General features: G+C 40.6%; 1 protein-coding gene across 1 annotated transcript; it reads right to left on the bottom strand.

Moving 5' to 3' along the window:
• Window positions 1–415: 415 nt before the first annotated feature.
• On the bottom strand, window positions 416–14,575 carry sec14l7 (SEC14-like lipid binding 7). The gene is made up of 12 exons (XM_035392180.1): window positions 14,420–14,575; window positions 13,509–13,584; window positions 8,464–8,507; window positions 6,609–6,671; window positions 6,267–6,455; window positions 5,221–5,316; window positions 4,836–4,896; window positions 4,011–4,094; window positions 3,764–3,870; window positions 2,414–2,553; window positions 1,711–1,880; window positions 416–1,307 (listed from the first exon to the last, which is right to left on the bottom strand). Exons 1-12 carry the CDS (start codon window positions 14,471–14,473, stop codon window positions 1,195–1,197), a joined length of 1,197 nt encoding a protein of 398 aa, XP_035248071.1. The 5' UTR covers window positions 14,474–14,575; the 3' UTR covers window positions 416–1,194.
• Window positions 14,576–15,326: the final 751 nt, after the last annotated feature.

Here is a 15,326-nt window from a genome sequence, read left to right as displayed (position 1 = left end):
TCACTTGTGAGCATATTTTATGTAGGAGCATGGTTTATTCCACTGTAAAGCATCTTGTGGTAGTGTCTGTGCTATACAAATAAAATTTAATTGAACTGATTTGAGTACTCTGTAGCAATGAGAGGTATTTCTACATACAAACACATACATACAGAGAGAAAGACAGACATAGAGGCAGTGGTAGAGACACATAAACAGATATAAAGAGAAAAACAAACTCCAGCCAAATAGAAATACAAGAAAATAGACCCCCTTAGACAGACATCATAGAAACAATCCGCTCAAGGCCACTTTAAATTTGTCAGGCAGTACATGGCTAGTTGGTGGAACCACAGCCAAATGTCCTGCTTCACAGCCATATGAACTACATACATGGTTCATGTCACTTTGTATCAATGAAGGCTTACAATGTATATAGCATTATTGCATGGCAACCAATCTTTTTATGGTATTGCCAACCTTTTATTTTATGGACTACAGTCATTTCATGAGAGCAGTTTATTGAAAATGATTAAAACTTAAAAAAAAAAAGTTTACTGCTACACACAGACATTTCATTCACATTGTTAAATTAGTTTAACAAATTGTTGATGTAAATCATCCTGATGTAATAATTACAAATAAATAACAAATTAACTTTTACATTCTTTAAGAGGTAGGCCTACATAGTTGACTAGCAGCTGAGAACTTGTTTGAATTTCTAAAAACATGATGTAATTTACAGAAGCTTCACAGATGAGTTGTTTGTCACTTCAGTTGGACTTCATAAGAATTAATTCAAACTGATGTTTGGTGAGGAAAATATTACAACAATCTCTATACTGACAAAAGAAACATACTGTAAGGATAGATTAGACTTGCAATTAAGAGAAAAGTATTTCTTCTTCATATCATATCAATGTAAAAAATACTGGTAATTCCTTTAAGATGTAACATGAAAGGGTTATAATGTGTTATTATGGATGTTGATCGACTGTTCATCAGATTAAAGTATTATGGAAATAAACATTATTATCTTGTTATTGAGTTATGATGAAAGATTATGACTTTCAGCATTAAGTCTTTGTTGGAAGCTGTTGTGTAGCTACAGTACATAAGCCACCTTTGTGAAACAGAAGAAGAGAGTCAGTGTTCTTTGTCATATCTATGATGCTATTGGTCATCTGAGCAGAATTCCATATCTGACCCAGCCTATCAATCCCTGTTCCTCTCAGACTGCAATTGGCTGTCAGACAGCAGAACCTCCACTGTGAAACTGATCCTCTTGGAATGCAGGACACTGTAGGTGTTGTCAAATCGCAATACATCTGGGAAGGAAAAAATAATTCTGATTATTCCTCAAGTAAAGGAATGTGCTGAGTAAAGCCACTAGGAGGCCTTTCTGTTCACAGGATGCAGAACTGACAGTCTGTTGCCTGGAACTGGGGAATGTGGCAGTATAGTGCCGTGTGCAAAGAACCAAACTTGAACCAGAAGAGGTTACATCAAGAAATGTACTTCGCCTGAATCACTTCCATAAAATATCCAGCTTCATAAATGGAAGCAGCTGCCACATAAGTAATGTGTGACATTGTAGATAAAGATGACCGCTAAGCAAAAGTGTTACGTAACAAATAATATGGATCCATAGTTAGTTAAAATAGGAATCAGACCGTGGTGTTAGTCACAGGAACGCCTGGCGCCCCCCTCAGTCCCAGGCCCTATACTCACAGACGCCTGCGTCAGCACAGGTGAGGGAGCCGTCTTCAGGCACCAGGTGGGCATTGTAGCGCTGACTGGGCACCACCTCCTGCATCTCCCCTGCCTTCTGCCTGCTGCCGATCCTGGTCTTCATGAACACCCCAAAGCCAATATCTGCCCCCTCGCTCGCGAACTGCCACCTGGGGAGAAGGGGATTGTGAGAAAAGGAAGAGAAACAGTCCCCCTGTAACCACCTCACCTTCTTCTAACCATAGGTAGCTTAACCTTAAAATTACTCCAATAAACTCCATACAGTAGTTTCTGCACTATGTAAGGTATACTTTATATTTTTCTGTTTCAATGTTTTAGCTAATTAATTAATCATCAATCAATTAATTAATTAATTAATCAATTAATTCACTCATTCATTCACTCATCCATCCATCCATCCAAAAGTGGAAGTGAAGAGACACTGTAAGCTGCTTGGTCCATTTGGAATGGTCCCAGTGAACCACATCGTCATGATGTGGCTCCACTGGCCAAGGGCAAGAGTGAAGACAATGACTAGGGACACATTCCCTTGTCTCCACTTCGGTGTGACCACTTTGTCAGAGTGTTGGGACAGATCACTCCTGACCAGTGTCGTTGAGACCCACCCTTGTTGTCGGCCGACTATCAAGCGTCTCTCAGCTTGGTGTATTCCTGACTCAAGATCACCCAGAATTCCACTCACCGCAGCACACAGCCTGGGAACAGGATCTCATACTCCAGCTGGTGGGAGGAGCCTCGGCCGATGGTGACGCTCTGCTCATACTGCACTTTGACAGAGTCCTGCACGTAGTGCGACTTTGGCACCTCGCCCCCGTAGTTTATCTGGAAATGGAAACTCACAATAATACTGGAGACATGGAATCTCAGTCCTTTCTGTCAGTCTGTATAAGCATTCTGATTCAGCCCTGCAATAGTGCTATTGGCTAGGTATTTAGGAACATCCAGCCTCTTTGTAATGTATAAGAGTACTCCTGGAGCAGCTGAGTCATTCCTGAGCATTGATGCATGTTTTCAGCTGACAGGACTCTGGCTCTAAACGCGGGTCAGTGGAGTGTGCTGAAGCACTCGATTCTCCACCGCCACCAGGACGCAGGGGAACAAAGCCTGCCTGTGCACACGGACATTCCCAGCTCCCACATGCGGGTGAAGTCAGCGGAACAGTGCTGACAAAGGTTCTTTTTTTTCTTCTTGAGGTCACTATCGGAATCCCACGGTTATGGCTAACTGTGGCTTCCTCTTCGGGAAGGGAACAATAATAGTAATAGAAAATAACAGAATGTATTGATCCATCTCAACACACGTGCACTGAGACCAACGCTTAAAACAATTAATTAAAAAGAACTTTGAAACAAACATAACACTTAACGATGTGATCCAGTGGCACACGATGTGGTGAATTACCTACCATGCACTGGGACCTAGTTTTCAGGGGTTTTGGATAAAAATCCCAAAGTGGATGTTCCTTAGGGTAAGATGTGCTTCCTGCAGTTGTTCTAGCAAAAATAACCATGGCATTTGATTGGATCACATCATTTTTAAGAACCAAAAAATCTGGCAGTGTGCCAAATGGTCTATGGACCAGTGCACTAAGCCACTGTATTCACAACAACATGAACTCATAAAATCGGAGCCATGCAACCAGAAAAATGCTCTTTTTTTAAAAAAAAGCTCCTTGCTTTCTGATCTCCTCACCAATGCTGATCTTCTGAAGGGCTGCTAATCCATGATCAGGGACCAGTGCCACCAAAACCAGAAAGAAACAAGCGGTTTCACTTGAATCGCAACCCCACATCGCGACCCCGACATTCGAATCGCAAAGCCACTACTTTGTTGAAATGCTTCCATTTGAAGGTATCCTTTTAAAAAATAAAATATAACACCCCGGGATCCAGGAACATGCATTACAGAGACCAAGAGACCTCTTTTTTTAATCAAGCGCAGTAGCATCATTCTAGGGGTTGCCCTGGGACAGTGAACGGCGTCGCTCTTTAATCCCTCGGTCTGCCCACACCACTCCTTCCTAATCGCTCACCCAGGTCTTACATCGGGGGTCCCCGTCTGGGTCGGTCAGCGTACCCCCATAGGCAACGGGCAGCTGCTCTGGGTCTATGTACTTCCGCAGCACCTCCTGCCAGTTGGCTGTAGGGAGGTGGACAGACATTGAGAAGAGCACACAGTGAGAGAGACCAACTAGCACACAACAGGGATGGGTCCATTTACTTGTTTTACTTCCTCCTACACGGCAGGCAGAGCTGTGCATTTTGGTGTGTGGCTCTTACCTCCCAGGACAATGATCTTGCGGCGCGTGTCCTCACACAGGAAGTTCTTAATCAGGTTGTATGCCACAGGGAAGAGCTTTGGGGCTGCAGAGGGTGGGTGAGGTTACAGGGAGATTTGAGTTTATGAACTGCAGGCAGAGTCTACAGTCTACTGTCTTTCATAAAGAGACAAGCACCAGTCATTAATTACAACCACTGTTACAACTAGGAGGTTTTTTAAGACAGAAGCTCTGGTGAAGGAGTCTACATTAGAAATGTAGCATTGTACATTTTGGTAAGGATGCTGCCTCAATGCTGCCTCAAATGATCTTGATTACATTGAGTGCATTTGTACCTCACAAGGATAACAGGAAATTATACTACACATCATGTGAAATCTGAGCTAAACATGTACCCTAAGTATATACGTGTACACTCAGCCAAGGGAGGGAGTTAAGGGCCAGTAAAAGCTCCTTCCATAAACTCTCACAGAGTACTTTAAACTCTAATACAGAGTACTTTAATGTGCTCCCACTGGACTCATATAAACTCGCAGTGTTGAAATTTGCAGTGTCCTCACTGAAGGCAGGGCTCCAAACCTGCAGCACCACTGCATCATACTGGAGTAAGTTACACAGTTTTCTTTGTCTGACTGTCAACACACAAGTCGCATGTATGTAACGTTGTTTGTTCAGAACATTGCACACCTAAATGCAAAGCATGTGGAAACTGTTGGAAAAATTGTGTTTCATAAGCAGTTCAGGTCAGTTCTATATCCGATAATCGCGACGGTCTAAAAGCAGCCAGATACATGCGCCTAACAGACGATGAACAGGACACACTCACCTTTGATGAGAAACAGCCTCTTTAAGCCCTCGGGGTAGTTCTCCTCATACATGGTGAGGATCTGCAACAGCACAGACACTGAAGGGATAGACTCCTGCACTACACAGAGACCTAGTGTTGCTTATGTACAATCTTCCAAAGCACACAGCTTCGGCTAATGATGCGAGAAGGGTGGCATTTGCCCCCGCAGAGGTGGGAGCTTAGAGAGCTTCTGCACGAGAGCTGAAGAATTCTTCCATTATTTAAATAATATTGAAGGCTGTGATACGGACTCTGGCTAGATGGTAACAATCATTAACATCACCACATCACTTTGTGTGCAGAGTACAGTTTGTGTGTTATTATCTCTTTATGGGTGAGGGTGAGAGTGTCACTTGCTCCTTACTTCTCCATACGCATCGATGGCAGGTTTCCACAGGTGTTTCAGTCCCAGCCCCTCGCAGTCATAGATCAGGGTGATGGACTCCACAACCTTTCCCAGCTGGAGGCCAGTAATGGGACCGCATGTTAGCCTTTTGCTAACGCCCATGCAATGCTAGCACTATGCTAAAACTCATAGCATGTTACTATTTTGCTAAAGGCCACACTATGTTAGCATTGGACTAAAACTCACAGTATGGCTAAAACTCACCACAATTCTGCACTGCACAAAATGTCACTAAGATAGGAGGTTGAAGTGACCCATGTGTAGCTGTGTGGTGATTTGAAAGGAGAAAAATAAAGCACATGGGGGCCAATTTCCATTCTACTTGCAGTGGCAAGATGAGGAGTAAAACAGCACAGGGCCACTGGGGTTCAGGACGCATGAATGTGAGAATCCAAGGTGCTGGAATGTGTTCCAAGCCAGGGTGACATTTCACTGAAGGGGTTAGATTCCAAACAGCTTCTGTGCCCTCCCGTCCCCTTTGTAACACTCACCATCTCAACGAAAAATGATCATAAGGCTGCATATTGAGTGAAAAACACTGCCATTTCTGGACTTTGGCCACAGAACACATTATGTACTGATGAACTGAATACAGCAAGAGCACCCTCTATGAAAGCATACCATAGCATCTATTAGAGTGTTCTATACCATCTAGAAGAGATCACTGTATCATATATAAAAGTGTACTAAATGCTATATAAGAGCATACTGTATGGTTTATATGGGTGTATTATATGATGTATAAGAGCATTAAATATCTCGTATAATGGAGCATTGTGTCTATTATTATAGCATATTGTGCCTTCTACAGTACCATTTATAAATTAGCCCTGTATAGAAATTTAGCAGATGATCTTACCCAGAGCAACTTGCACATCTTATATTCACTACATATAATCAGTTTCTACAGCTGGATATTTAATGAAGCAATTCAGGTTAAGTACCTTGCTCAAAGGTTCAAGGGCAGCAGTATACCCAGGAATAAAAATCGGGGAGTACTGTACCTTCTGTGACTGCAGCCGACACTCCCTCTGCATCATCTCAGTGTCGCGGATCTTGCGCTTGAGGAAGTCTTGCTTGCTGGCAGACAGGAGGAGGCCCTTGGGGTCCAGTGGGCCAATCACATCGTACCAAATGGGGCTCCCCTCCCGGTCATAGCCACACATGCCACCAGCCAGGTACCGGGTGATCACCTGGACACACAACAGACGCAACACACACCAATCAGATTGGAGCAAGGCACCAGCAGACGCTGATGTAATATAATATTACCCATGGGACTGCCCGTCCCTTTCTAATGCAGGGAAAGCTGACAGGGGTAAATGAGGAGTTTATTAAGACTGTACCTCTGGTTGCTGCCAGTCAGTGGTTATTGTGTCTACTTTCATGTGCCTTCTGAATTCCACATGCTGAGGATAAAACAAACAGACTGTTAGATACTATATTAGGATGAATACTGCTTCTTTGACCAGGAGGCTGAAAGCATTACAAACCAAATCTAATATCACTGTATGAGAAATGGTGAGATCACTGTGCACATGCTTAATTCTATATTCTGAACTAGAGCTTGGAATCCAACATGGGCTGTGAGAGCAGTTGAGGGGGGCCCTGAGTTGGACATGGGAAAGAATAACTTGGTACATATTGTACTTTTACAACAAACAAATTAAATGATTCACATCCCACATGCACGGCACTGGGTACAGTTGCTTTGACATAGGTCTGCATCAAAAAACATTGGAATTATTGTCTAAATCTGAACACATTTTAAGCTACTTTTTTATAACAGGTGGGTAGTTTATAAAGTGAGTTGTGGCCTCCACCGTTCAATAGCATTCTTTCACTGAGCCAATCACAGGAAACACAGTGGTGAAAATTCTGCATTCTATGATTTTTCCTTTACACTCTTTATTTCTGAGAGTGTAGGTTTCTACATTCTACTCTGCAGATTTAAGGAAAATCACTGGTAAAACCAGCAGGTCTAATTCTGGAGTGGAATATTCAGTTTTAGGTCCTTACATAATTTTAATCCAATGTAAAGAATGACACTGGATGTCCGATTCAGTTTCAGTCATTACTGCCCCTGAATGAGACTTGGATTTTAACCTCATGTTGTGAAAACAGGATAGTCAAGGAAATACAATTGGGCTCTTTAGTCATACATTGTCATACAGCAATTAACTTGTCAGTCATGAAGGGGACAGTGAAACCTAAACGTATTATCCTCCTTTGGCTTTCACACACACACACACACACACACACACACACACACACACACACACACACAAAACCAATGACATGTGACTGGTATTTAGAAGAGGCCTGAATCTCAACCTAGAAAACAAATAATCAATTAAGAAAAGAATCATAGTGTTACTTCTGACTGAACAGGCCTTGTTCTGGCTTCTACAAAGCTCTCTCTATGATGGTGCCTTTGTGGCACCACCTCTCTCAATCATACAAAACATAAAAACCTGTTTGCTGCTATGATCATGACCCTCAACATCTGATTGTGTCCTAAACACACTTGAAGGCAAAGAAATGGTATCTAATGAATGAACCTAGGACTCACACCACCATCACCAGCAGCATTAAACACAACCATTTATTATTAACAACCCATAGATGTTACAAGATTAAAACAATTGAAATTCCCACAAGGGTACAATATGTGTAGCATGACTCCATTATAATTGGGGCTGGCGTATGCTACACCTCACTGCCAGCAGCTCTTAGTATGAAACGTGATTCTCCGCTGCTCTGGCATATAACAAAAACAGTCCTTTCAAATTTATGGCGCAGCGTTGCTGATCTCGGTGTTCTTTTGAAAGCACACAAAATTATGTGAGGCTAAAATGAACAAATGTGAAGAAGGCTAGATATTTGCCAGGAAATTAGCACCAATTAATGTAATGGGGAGTGGGGTCTACTTAAAACCAAATAAACAAGGATATACAATCATAAAACAAAAGCATGCTTTCTTCAAGGGCAATTACATAACTAGGTACCACAACCTACGTGTTGAGAGCAAGCTATATTTACCTTCAAATTACTTGCTACCTTGATTTGCACACAAGTCAATCGTCAGTTAAAGTTTGACTTAAATTTAAGCAATAACTTGCCCCTGCACTATAAACCCTAAAATCAAGCAGGCTTCAGGACGACTTATGATAGGAAAGGAAGAAACAGAGAATACCTTACCTTCCGAAGCATTGTCTCTGCTTTCTGTACATTGAAACTTCTGGCTGAAAAAAATAGATCCCAGTGAGTATATTTACAAAAGATCCATAATCTGTAAGGATGAGGCTACAAGATTGAATCCGTCTACTCGCTGCCTTCATCAGTTTAAATGATGTCCGTATATTCTGTTTGCAACCTTGATACAAAACCACAAGTGTGCCGGTTATTTAGAAGCACACTGCTAATCACTGCAGCTATCCACAATATATCTGCAATTAAGGCCTGTGACAGGTTAATAACAGTGAACTTTAATGCAGAGAGAAGATCTATTGCTAAAAATAAGATAGTAAAAAACTAAGAATCAACAATGACTTGGTTCTTTAAAGGATATTGGTAGTATTGTTTACAAATCAGAAAACATCCAAAGAATCCGCTCTGGTTTTTAAAAAGATGGGGAATTAACATAAACATACAGAAAACAAAGTATTTTGGGAAGAGCACATATAAACGCAACTTTTCATCAAATTGCAACTCATAAAAATCTGAAACTGGCAGAGTGGTTGGATTTCTATAATGTAGACCTCAGGAACTGTTGATTTCTACTATGTTTAACCTTTTTCACCTCAATATGCAAATAAAGTGGACCTTTTCCAAATATACAGATCCATTAATTAAGAAATTATTTTTCCACCAGTGTTCTGCCTAATTTTGTCTTGACTACAGAGGAACAGCCAGCTGTTTGAAACAGTCCTGTCCCTGTCCTGTCATGGTCTGAAGTGGGCTGCCATCATCAAAATAATGATTATGACATAAAAGTTCAGAAGAAAATGATTGAAGGCATGAAAGAAGAGAGGAACAAAAAAAATGAACAAACATAGTGATAGATACAGACCAACCAGAGTGCACCCAACTGCTTGAAAAGTGCTTTATAAATAAAATGTATTATTATTATTATTAAGAGAGACAAATTTGGCCTTTGTTTGCATTTCAAACAGCTAACGGTTCTCCATTCAAATCCTGTCAGTATGCCAGGAAAAAAAAACATTGTACCAGCACAAACAGTTCTGCTTAAAAGCTGGGTGAAACTGTCTCCACCACACAAGTTACAATTCAATTTTAAAAGCAGTTTCTCATCTGAAATAGTCTGGCAAACAGCATAAAAAAATCTCAGGTAAGGTGATTACAGGACTGCTGATTGGCTGTCACAGACCTGAAGGTGTCGAGTTTAAGGAGGAGAAGGAAAAGAAGTAGCTGGACATCAATTGGCTCTATTGCCACAATTAAAGCCCACCTTTTAGTTTGGGAAATAGAACAGACATATGACACCACAAAGCTCCCCCTTTTAATTACACAGATCTACTGACACTTAAGGTCGCTAGCTATGAGAACCGGTTATCCCTGTTTGTACCCACAACAAAGGCCTACGAGCTGGCTGGTCTTCACCTGACACCCACCCATCATGCAACAACAAATAGACAATTTATTTTAAAAACAAATGGGTAAATAATGTGAATTGTTTTGTATACATTCACAAGATTTTAAGGGGATACTTGTGATTCCTGTGGGGTGTTGACCACACTGAGATAAGAAAAAACACATTATGAGTGAGTTTTTTTGGTTAGGAGTCAGGGGGGCTGGAGAAGGGGTGGTTTCACCATGGGGTGAGACAGAGTGACCTTGAACAAAGAGCAGTGTATTCACATCCAAAATAATTACTGTATAGAGGTGAAAACAAAATAAGGCAATGGGGGGGGGGGGGGGGGGGGTAGTTACCACGGCAACAGTTGCTTCCCAACATGGTGTTGTACTGAGCAATCACAAGGGCAACATTTTGACCACACAGGTCCTCTGCAATCCAATGATCCACTGCTGCTGTGATATTTTGTGACTAGCATCTTCAGTATTCCCTTTAAAAAATTTTAAAGACCCCCTACACTCAAAAACTTTTTTTTTCTGGTTAACTCTGGAAGCATGAATTTCACTATACAGATTAATTTTTGTGCAAAACTCGTCACCAGAGCTCCATTTTCCCATTCTTCTACTGTAGATACAGAGCTTCTCTGTACTTCCTGGAAATCTGAGTCAGAAATGTGTATGTACAAGCAAAATTTGTGATGTCACAAATATGTCAATCCTATCATCATCCATTATCCAAAGAAATGCAAATTACAGGAGAGTGATGCGGTAAACTGAAACCTTTGTGCACAGAAAACTGAGTTAGCGGCATTGCTATGACAGTTGCTGTGGTGAACATGGCAGACTACAGTTTTAGGATGCAATCATGAGGTAGGAACTTTGTTCCACTCCTTACCAAAGGAGCCTATTCTAAAACAAAAATGGGTGGAATTTGTTTATAAAATTGTGTGGATGCACCTGACAGCATAGAGAGAATTCATGTTTGTAGCACACATTTTACAGATGACTGTTTTCAGAACGTCATGCAGAAGTTGATTTTGTGAAGAAATTCATTCTGAAACCAAATGCCCTGCCTAGACTCCAACTGCCCATAGGTACAAGTGTGTGAGTGAATGGTGTGTGTGCCCTGTGAAAGACTGGCAACATGTCCAGGGTGTACTCCTCTCGCCCAATGCATGATGGGATAGGCTCCAGCACCCCCCACGACCCTGACCAGGAAAAAGTGGGTATAGATAATGGATGGATGGATGGATGGATTCCCTGCCTACTATATATCCCGGGACCACAGCAGCAAGCATTGCCAATTTGTATATTCATTGATTCTGGTGTTGCCAATGAGGGAAAATGGGTAATGCTACTAAGTCATTTTCAGTAGTTTACTGAACATTTTTGGTGGAAAAGACATATCAAACATATAAAGAATATATTTTTTAAGGTTTTAAAATACATCTGGAGTGTTAGACAAAGTAAACAAACATGTAGCCTCCAGTCAAGGACGGATGTCAGTAAGGCCCAGATGAATGTTTTGGCCAGTCTAACAGTGGTCCCTCAGCCCTCTGTTTGCTTTCAACAAGCGTATCAGAATGAAAGCTCGGGTTGATGACCTCCAAATGCCTCAACCTCCCCGATAGTGCAAAGTCCATGTTCTCTCCTATTGCTTTCATGGACCCAAGCCAGGTGTTACATACCTCAACCTAACTACAAAGATAGCTAAACTGTGCATTACTATTTTACTAGTTTTTTTAAAACATTTGAAATTTTTTATTTATGTTATTCATCCTTTATTAGTTTGATGGCTCGATTTTGTATGAGCATTTTGCCACTTACAAATTAATTGTGAGAAGTCTACATCTCAGTTTTCCATTGAATTTATATAACAATAATTATTTTCCCACATAAAACGATATGCATGGTTCTCTGAAGCAGATATGCAGCTTTTCAGAAAACAGAAATGAATTGGAACTTTTGCGCATCCACATTTCTTCATATTCAGTAACATACCAGTTATATAATATATAAAATGAATTAATTTATACTACATTATTTTATCATTAATACAAAAATAGCTGTATTCCATAAATATAACTATTACTGAATACCCATACCAGTATCGATAGCTAGCATCCAAACATATTTATGACTTCCTGAATGTGATATTGCAAATTCACAACTACAGATTCAAGTTTGGCCTTGAAACACAATTTGTTGTTTGAGTAGATACCAGCGGGTTAACCATCTCAAAAACCATACAAAATGTCATTATTGTCCCAGGATACACATCTCTCCCACAGCCTTGTGTGCATCTTCCATACCTGCAAAAAGCCTAATGGTCAATAAGGGGTCTCTACACATCAAATAAAGATGGAGTTCATGGATGCTCAGAAAAAAGGCTGTTTTAATAATATCATTTAGTGCTCATCCAGTAATAAACACACTGGATATTAGAAAAGAAGAAAGTACAATATTAGCTGCAATTCGTTGTTGACCAGTTTCTTGTTATAACAATGATGTCCTAATGGAGCAATACTAAACTCTTTTTCATTCTAATAACAAAAAACAGAATCAACATTTGACTGAAAATCAAATCAGTGACTGTTAAAAGCTGCACTGGGAAAAATGCCAAGCATAAAACAATAAGAGCAAAAAAAGGTTGGAAATGCCCAGCTGCAATGCTGCTTATCACTATGAGATGCTGAAAGCCCATTGGACAGTGTTCGAATTGCAGATACTCCTGCAGCTGATGGGCAAAGCGATGCCTGTTACTGGAGGGTTAATGGGATCACTCCAGAGATTACACCGATTATACTGGAGAACCCCTTTGATTGGTTTATGATTCTGTGATTGTGATTGCCAACAAAATGGCAGAGGCCAGAGCTGCTCAGGAGTTCATTTAAAAAAATAAATAATAATAATAATAATAATTAAAAAACAGCTGCGCAAACATACGCACGCGCGCGCACACACACACGCACACACTGCATCACGTGATAGTTAGCAAACGCTCCAGCTATCCTTTCCCCTCTTTGCAACCAGTAAAGGTACACATTGTACACTGATTGTTTACCCCAAAGGTTCACAGTATACTGAGAAAAAACTACAAAATATGCCGGCAAATCAAACTGGCAACGGCTGCTATAGAGGGAGGGAAACCAGTGAGCGAACTGACATGACCTGGCGCCCTCCAGGACTTCTTGCAATGGCCAAAATGAAAGAGGAGGAGGGGTATGCGTAGATGTATTTTAGATCATGTTTACATGACTTAGCGTGGATTGAAAATAATATATGTCGGTTATATGAATACAGCATATCCATGCGATATGTCTGAAACCGTAGAACAAAGTAAACAACCTGGGAACCATGGTTCTGCTCATACCCCTGACATGTTAACGATGGAGAAAATGTACACTGTAACTTGCCCGAAGCACATATACACACAAAAAGCGACTTTGGAAGGACACTACAGAAATGAAGCAATCGTTTTCCTTGGGAATGCCTGCGATGTAACTGTGTGAATGTGAAACAATGTTTAAAAAACGATAGCATACAAATGTAAATTGGATGGGGAAACGGTTTTAAATAAGCAAAATTGTTTAATTACTATTTATGAACTTACATCAATGACTTGCTTATAAATACATAAAATTCCTCACCTCTAAGCCAGCGAAGCAGAAAATGGTCATGTTGCGAGGGGAGCTGGGGGAGAATGTCTTCTATTCTCTCTCGAAACTGGAAAGAGAAAACAACATCAGAGACAGTGAGACATGAAATGCATGGCAGAAATGCATTGGTAAGCATTTATAGCTAGATCGCGTACACAAACGGTGACATGCTACAGTATTTATAATACTGTATACACAAATACATGCAGAAACAGGACGTGACATGGTCTGGTATGCTTTAATGATTTTAGAGGTTCACAATGATACCAATACTAATTAGAACCTCACTGCAAACACGTGACATGCTTTCAAATATCCCTTAGGAGGACGCCTATTCTCTCTTGAGTTCTCTTTTTACCTTGTCTCCAAAAGGTTTTTTTTAATCCTTTGAGATCTTCTATACTTTTAATATTTATAATAGCTCGTCGTCCTTTTTATGTTTGCTCCATGCGTTTTAAGAATAGTGTAAAATTTCACAAATTATCGCAACGATTCACTGCTCAAAGAAAGTTGGAAGCTCCATTCATTCGCAGAACCGAACCGCTTTCATCGCCTAGCTTGTTCGAATGCATGTTTAGCTACTTGTCATTAAAAGTTTGTCGAATGCCTTTTTAAAATGCTGTTATGTCTATCTGACTTTATACAACAGTGTACAGAACTCGTAGGTGGTGGATTAAGGCTATTTTAAAATAAGTTTTTAAAAATCGCATTACATTATGTTATGTAAAATAATGCTTTTTTGCCACTTTTTGCAAGTCTCCATGTGAATTAAATAGCTTCACAGACTAGCCTACTCGAATTTTTTAAGACGCATGAACTGTCAACAGTCAAAAAATGAACAGTGACAAATTTATACTTGGACAAAAAAATAAATGAATAAAAAAGCAAAACTACAATCTCACCTGCGTCAGCGTTTCCTCCTGCTTTTGGCTGAGGTCGCCGACACGTCCGCTCATCTTCTCTGTCAAGCTGAGCTAAAAATGTGTCACCGTGGAGTCGAAACTGAATTCGAGTTTGTATCCAACTGTTAAATGCTGCCCTTTGGGTTCCGGATGGGACTATATAATCTGTGGTGGCGCTGTTGTCACATGTTTCATTGAAACAAGGAAACAATATGGTGACCAAACGCCCTGGTTTAAAGACTACCAATTATAAATTGGCAATTGTAATTTGTAATCTGAGCACACGTGCTCACAAAATCATAAGGGCAACTACAAAATGTTAGAATTTGTTAGGAACAGGTCTGAGCTAATGAGTTCACTTTGCAAAGTGGGAAAAATACTAATATGAATGTGGTAACACCGCTGTGAATGTATAATGTACATTTCTGGTCCGTGGAGAATACAAACACAACTATAGCAACGTTCTCCTGTGTCAGCTCCTGTGGCAACCGTAAACACACAATCCAGACCACTACTTTCACATCGCACCATTTAAATTCAGATCTGTAATTTGAGACCACATTCATATTGTTCCAGCATTATTTACATTACAGCACAGGGCAAACATTCAGGTCTTAAAATTCTACACTGAGAAAACCATCTTGTATTATTATACATTTTATCAGGCAAAAGGGCAATGTATGGCACCCCCATGGTATTCAATATTTTATGGCAGTAAAATAGCAGACTCACGTGGGCACATGCAGGAATCATATATGCATTTAACCTGGAAAGTAGTGGGACCAGGGTGTGATTCCTGCAGTGAATCTTGCATATGCATTTAACCTGGAAAGTAGTGGGACCAGGGTGTGATTCCTGCAGTGAATCTTGCATATGCATTTAACCTGGAAAGTAGTGGGACCAGGGT

This window comes from Anguilla anguilla, chromosome 14 (genome assembly GCF_013347855.1).
Source record: "Anguilla anguilla isolate fAngAng1 chromosome 14, fAngAng1.pri, whole genome shotgun sequence".
Lineage (NCBI taxonomy): Eukaryota > Metazoa > Chordata > Actinopteri > Anguilliformes > Anguillidae > Anguilla > Anguilla anguilla.
This window is presented reverse-complemented; position numbering and strand designations above follow the sequence as displayed.

Excerpts from the sequence above, each read along its gene's own strand:
- sec14l7 (XM_035392180.1), bottom strand. The coding sequence starts at position 14,473 with ATGAGCGGACGTGTCGGCGACCTCAGCCAAAAGCAGGAGGAAACGCTG. Across the intron at positions 13,585-14,419 it reads AGGAGGAAACGCTGACGCAG|TTTCGAGAGAGAATAGAAGA; the intron begins GTGAGATTGTAG and ends TTCTCTTTCCAG. Across the intron at positions 8,508-13,508 it reads TCTGCTTCGCTGGCTTAGAG|CCAGAAGTTTCAATGTACAG; the intron begins GTGAGGAATTTT and ends TATTTTTTTCAG.